This window comes from Furipterus horrens, unplaced genomic scaffold, assembly GCF_987537825.1.
Source record: "Furipterus horrens unplaced genomic scaffold, mFurHor1.1.pri manual_scaffold_12, whole genome shotgun sequence".
In the NCBI taxonomy this organism is placed as follows: Eukaryota; Metazoa; Chordata; class Mammalia; order Chiroptera; family Furipteridae; genus Furipterus; species Furipterus horrens.
In genome coordinates this window covers 1,283,997-1,290,266 of record NW_028327182.1, presented here as the reverse complement: position 1 = coordinate 1,290,266, position 6,270 = coordinate 1,283,997, and the positions used below count along the sequence as shown (strand labels likewise).

The 6,270-nt window shown below is 62.1% G+C and overlaps 1 protein-coding gene across 1 annotated transcript; it reads left to right on the top strand.

Moving 5' to 3' along the window:
• The first annotated feature begins 437 nt into the window (after window positions 1–437).
• Window positions 438–6,226, top strand: EXOSC8 (exosome component 8). Its single transcript, XM_090258700.1, has 11 exons — window positions 438–486; window positions 1,560–1,596; window positions 1,840–1,903; window positions 2,473–2,546; window positions 3,568–3,613; window positions 4,220–4,325; window positions 4,410–4,455; window positions 5,085–5,181; window positions 5,406–5,526; window positions 5,615–5,721; window positions 6,019–6,226. The coding sequence occupies exons 1-11, from the start codon at window positions 470–472 to the stop codon at window positions 6,132–6,134; spliced, it is 831 nt and encodes a 276-aa protein (XP_090114826.1). The 5' UTR covers window positions 438–469; the 3' UTR covers window positions 6,135–6,226.
• Window positions 6,227–6,270: the final 44 nt, after the last annotated feature.

Sequence of the window (6,270 nt, the reverse complement as noted above, 5' to 3'; positions counted from 1 at the left end):
CCAGACGCAGGGGGAGCTTCGGGGGCAGCGGCCGCCCGGGCCCGGGAGCCCGCCCCGCGCGCCCAGGCCGGCACGTCACCTCCGGGGCTGGCGCCGGCGCGCGGGGCCCGGGAGAAGGCGCCCGGAGGCCGGCCGCAGGCAGGGGCGGGGCGCGCGGCCGTAACGCCGCACACGCGGTCGGGGCCCTTCGCTACGAGCTCGGGTTTCCCGGCAACGACCGGACTGTTCCCACAGGGGGACGCTCATCGCGTGCAAGCGGGTTCGTCAGGTCGCGTGGAAAGCAAGCGGATCTAGGGCGGCGTCTGGCTGGGGGCGTGGGAGCGAGCGCGCGCCGGGACCCCGCGTCGCCGCGCCCGAGCCTCGTGCGCCCCCTGCTGCGGGCGGACGGCGCTGCCGCCGGGGCGGAAGTGCGGGGGCGGGGCGGAAGTGCGGGGGCGGGGCGCGCAGGCGCAGGCGCGCGGGCAGGAAGATGGCGGCCGGCTTCAAGTGAGTGCGGGCGGCGAGCTTGTCCGCGGCGGGCGGCGGCTGCCCTGAACCCTGGGCTGGGCTTCTCTCCCCGGGAGGCCGCCCCGCCAGGCTCCCACTGCGCCCCGCGGGAGCAGGCAGCGGGCGGGGGTCCCGGAGGTGGTCCCTCCTGCCAGGGGCCGGGGGGCGCGCAGCCCGGGCGGACTCGCACGCGTGTTTTTAAGGAGCGTCCGGCCCGCCCCGCGCGCCGCTGCAGCCGCGCTCCCCGCAGTGTGTGTCCGAGAGCGAGGCGCCTCGTGCGGGAGGCCTTCGGCGCCGCGCCGGGGCAGCCTGAGGCTCCCGCCCTCGGGGTCGGGTGTTTAGGGGGAGCAGCAGGGCCCCAGAGGCGGCCGGTGACACGCGTGTGAGCCCCCGGGTGCGCGCCGGTGCCGCCCGCGCCCTCGCTCTGAAGGGAACTGTGTGTTTACAGGCTTCACTTGTGTTTAGAGGGGACGGGAGGGAGAAGGAAAGGGAACCATCCACGTGCGGCTGCCTCGCGCGCGCCCCCGCCTGGGGACCCGGCCCCCCGCCCAGGCCCGTGCCCTGACCGGGACGCGAACCCGCGACCCTTGGGCGCACGGCCGGCGCGCCCTCCGCGGAGCCGCAGCACCGGGGCTACAGTCGGCTGCCTCCAACAACGCGTCCCCGTGGCGGCGCCCGTAACCCCGAACTTGCGAAGGGCCGGCGAGCACCCGTGCCTCGGGCGCTGGTAAATGTCCTCGGCCCCCGCCCCAGGCCCGCGCGGGTGACGGGTCTTGCCCGCAGTCGGAGCTGGAGAGCGTGCTCCGTTGAGTGACAGGTGGCGAACGGCAGGGTGTAGCTCTGCCTGCGCTTGCCGAGGTGACGCTCCGCCCGGAGGACCGGCCGCTCGCCGCTGGGTCCGTGCACTTGTCACACCTGCTGCGGCCACACCTGCTTTCCGTGACTCGCTCACGCGCCGTCACGCGCCGTGGAAAGGCGCTGCTGCGGCGCTGCGCTTGGGAGACCGTCGCCTGATTCTGGGTTCACGCCGAGAGCCATTAACTGACCTCCGGTGTGTTTCTAACGCGTTTCAGGACCGTGGAGCCGCTGGAGTACTACCGGAGGTTTCTGGTGAGCAAGGGCGGTCCTGTCGGCGGCACGGCCGTGGGCCACGCTGTCGTGTGACACAGACAGTTGTCACGTCGACAAGGACTGGACGTGGCACTGCACACCCGTAGCTAACGCCGCACGTCGGTTGTACCTGAGAACTCCGGGGACTCTGCGGGCGGGCGGGGTTCGGTGCGCTCTCCCGGGCTCTGCGGGCGGTGCGTGCGCCCCGTGGCCGCGGCCGCGACCGCCTCCCTCTTCCCGCAGAAGGAGAACTGCCGGCCGGACGGGAGGGAGCTGGGCGAGTTCAGAGCCACGACCGTCAACGTAGGTGAGCCTGCCCCCCGCTCCGAGGGCCGGTCCTCCGGTGGCCTCGGCTTCGAAAACGGTTTTCTTCTGTTTGAAATACTAGTATGGACTCTTAATTTGTGAAATTCAATGAAGTGCACTATTCTCAGGTGGTTTTCTCTTCATTTAAAATTTTAAAACAACTACAAAGAGTTTTCCCCTTTCCTTCCAAACCCCCGAGACGTGGGTCTGCTGTGCCTTACACTCACTAACGCTGCCGCAGGCGCAGGCTCTCCCAGCTCCGTGACAGTCCCGAGTGTCAGCCCCTGGCCACGTGCACGCTGTTTCGGCCCGATTCACCCCGTGTAAGGGCTGCCAGTGGTTTTGTGCCCAGTTTTGTCTGGGCAGGGGTGTGACTGAGTGAGACAGTGCCTAACTCCTGTTCAGGGCGGGCGAGTGATCCTTACGCGGCCGTCACGCACGGGGCCACGCGGCAGAGACGCGCGCTGCTCACGACCGCCGAGCAGGCGGCCGTGGGGGCCCGGCGAGGCGGTAGGACGCGGAGCACCGCACACGGGCCTTTCCCTTTTGCGTGAAGGCCTCTCCTTTCAGGCTCCATCAGTACCGCGGACGGCTCTGCGCTCGTGAAGCTGGGGAACACGGCGGTCATCTGTGGCGTTAAAGCGGTAGGCTGCGCGCACGTGCTGCTGGGCTCCGGGGGGCGCCGTGCCCGTCACTGCGGGGCTGAGGCGGTCGGGTGGCAGCTTCTAGTCGTCCCCATTTCCCTAGAGCTTCCGTCTCCGCGTATTAGGTAATACGGCCGGAACTCAATGACTCGGTTATAAATTTGTGAACATTTGTCAAACGTACTGAAGTCCAGTGCCTTTCGTAGCTGTCACCACCTTTAGTTTAAGAAATTGGGTGTCATTTGAGAAATTAAGAGCTTGTGGTGACATCCTTTACCCAGTGATGGCATTTAATCTGTGGAGACTGTTCAAAACTGGGCCCTAAGGGACCGACGGCTGCCGTGCCTGGGAGCCCGTTCCGCCCCACGGGCCTTGCCGCGGGTGTTGCACAGCGTCAGTCCCCGGAGCCCTCGGGACAGGCACTGGAGGTCCGGTCTGGCTGCTGTTTTCCCCGGGCTCCGGAAAGGCCGCCGATCTGCCCGCAGCGCCTGTGCTCTGGCTGCGTTTTCCTCTTCCTCACCGGGCTCGGCTTCCTCCGGGTGGAGCGGGGCTGGTGTCAGACAGGCACGGTGAGCCCCGCCCGCCAAGGGTTAAGCCTGGGCCTCGCCGGCTGTGTCACTACTGTGGGCGGTGGCAGAGGAGGACGTTGAGTGGTGACGGGTTAAACCACCTACTTCCCCAGAGGCTCTGGCCAGAAGGGGGGGGGCCCGCACTTGAACGGCTCTGCTCGCTTCCTGCGTCTGTGACCCACAGGTCCCTGAGCCTGGGTGCGCCTCACCTCGGGGCCTCAATGCAGGGTCCTGGCTCCTGAGGGCGTGGAGCGAGGGTGGAGCGGGGACGGGTGACCTTTCTCAGCACCGCAGGTAGCCCGTGAGGAGCGCTCGGTGTCCTTACCTGTGCTGCGCCCCCATCACCCGCAGCGCTCACCGAGGGCCAAGGGCCGGTGGCTGTGGCCGTGGGGCCCTGAGGCTGACGCCCCGCCATGCCAGCAGCCTCAGGGGACCCGTGTTCGCTTCCGCAGGAACTGGCCGTGCCACCCCCAGACGCCCCCGGCAAAGGATACGTTGGTAAGCTAGATGGTCCCCTGATCTCAGCACAAACACTGCCGCACCCTGGATTCCGTAGCTGAGTCCTAGGAAGAAAATTCCCCCCGGTTAACAGACACACAGGAACGAGAGAAGTTCCTGGTGCTTTCTGAGCTGGAAACCAGCAGAAGAGAACTGCACGGTTCTCACTGTCGATCAGCTTCTGTTTCTGCGTTCAGACGCCACCAGCTAAGAAAACAGGCCCCGGGGCAGAGGGCCGCAGTGGCCGCCTCTGCTGCCGTGGACCCTTAATCTGTGCACCCTGCCAGGTTTTCCCTGGCCTGGCCCACGTGTCCTTCACGGGAGGAACCAGCGTCTGTAACGTGCAGCACCGCTGGGTCTGGCAGAGGTGGTCTGCGGCTGCAGAGCGAGGGATTCTAAGAGACCTGGAAAACTGGCGGAGGATTTGAGTCTTCAGTAAAGGCCCTTTTTGGTGGTGTTTGTGTGGGGAAAAAGCTGGCAGTGCAGATTTTATTTTGCCCAAGCATGTGTCTTAGAGACCAAGCCGAGCATCACTGATGGGCCACGTCCTTCCCGCGGGGAAGAGCCCGAGGGCGGCTGTTCTCAGCAGCCTGGTGTGTCTTTCAGTGCCGAACGTGGACCTGCCACCTCTGTGCTCCTCGCGGTTCCGCTCTGGACCCCCCGGGGAAGAGGCCCAGGTGGCCAGCCAGTTCGTGGCAGACGTCATTGAAAAGTAAGGTCCCCAGGCTAAGATGTGCCTGTCATTAATTTCCAGGTAGTTCTGACCTTTCATTCACTGTGTTGTCATTAAATCAAGTTCACAGATCATTCGGAAGGAGGACTTGTGCATTTCTCCGGGAAAGGTAAGAGGGACAAAGCAGTGGTGGGCTTGTTTGGGGGGACGGAGACGGGGCAGCAGACCAACCACAGCACCTCAGACGTCGGACGGCGGAGACATCAGTTTTCCTGTTGACGGGGTCGTCCCCAGAAGACAGCCCGTTCTGGCTAATTTATTGCCTGACTCGGAGCTACCCTAAGCTGAGGTTATTTTTTCCCGTAACTTCTACAGTGAATCACGCTCACTTCTTGTAGCATAGGGTTGGTGTCTGGTCAGCTGACATGTTTTAGGTGAACCCACACTACGTCCCAGATCTGTGTGAAAACTGACAGCTGAGTGCAGCAGGCCCCGCTTGCTCACAGACGTATCTCCTGATTAGCACTGTGCAGGCTGTGCGTGTAGGAAGGCTCCTTTGGGAAAGTCGCTTGTCGTTTGGGACTTTCAAAGGTACTTCCCTCACACATAAACTTTGCAACAGGAATGGAGATGTCCCCGTGCCAGCCTGGTCGTCCAGAGCCGGCTTTTCCCAAACCTGCCCCCTTTTGATTTCCTTTCATCAAGGCCCAGGGTCTGTGAGTAAGCGGGAGCCGGGAAGGTCAGCGAGCCGTCTGACCCTCGGGCGGCTGTAACGCGCCCTCTGTCCGCCCCCTTCAGCTGGCGTGGGTTCTCTACTGCGACCTCATCTGCCTCGACTACGACGGGAACATTTTGGACGCCTGTACATTTGCTTTGTTAGCAGCTTTAAAAAATGGTGAGCAACCCTAATAAAGGGCAGCATTCCTACTTGTGTGTCAGAATGTTCTTTGTTTTGTTAAACTTTCTTTAGCATTTTAGGTTTTATGATTTGGCTCTCATTTTAGCTTCTAAATTAGTAACCTTTAATATATACATTATATTTATCTTGATGTTCTAAAATGACTAAACGGGGAAAAGTGAGTTAAAGGGTGAAAGACTTAAATATTTGCCTTTTTCTAGTGCAGTTGCCTGCAGTTTCTATAAGTGAAGAAACTGCTTTAGCGGAAGTTGATTTGAAGAAGAAAAGTTATTTGAACGTCAGAGCTCATCCGGTTGCTACTTCCTTCGCGGTATTTGATGAGTAAGTCGAACACAAAGTGTGTTTAGCGTTCTTCGAAAATGCAGCATTTCATGGGTGGTGGTAATCTGCACCCTCCGTTTTCCCCCAGCACGCTGCTTCTAGTCGACCCCACTGCAGAGGAGGAGCGCCTGGCGACCGGAGCCCTGACCGTGGTCCTGGACGAGGGGGGCAGGCTCTGCTGTCTCCACAAGCCAGGCACGGCCCGCCGCGTCAGGCCCAGCTAGAGATGCAGGCTCGGCGGGCACTGGTGGAGGGGGGGGGCAGGGACCGTTTACTGTTCCCCTAATGCCACAAGTGCAGGACGTGCTACCTCGAATGCCTCTGGCCGCCACGTGGTCTGCCAGAGGTTCTTAAACGGGGGTGGTGGGGGTGGTGCTTAGAGTCACTTGGAGGTCTCGCTAGAACGGAGCCTGCAGACGCAAGGCGGTGCCCCTGGTTGCACGGTCGCAGCCTGTGGTTTCTAACCTGGTGACGTTGGTCGTTACGTTCCAGGGGGCAGTGGGCTGAGTGGAGCCAAGCTTCAGGACTGCGTGGGCCGCGCAGTGACCAGGCACAAGGAAGCAAGGACGCTGCTGGACAAAGTGATTGAGAGTATGAAGCCCAAATAAGTGACTGCCTCCCCGAACAGATTTGTAAAGACTATTTGTTACACTGTGCACAAGCCTTTTATACCAAATAAATGTCAAACTGCATTCTTCCTGAGACATTTCTAGTATTTCTTAGGCCACTCCCATGTTATGTATA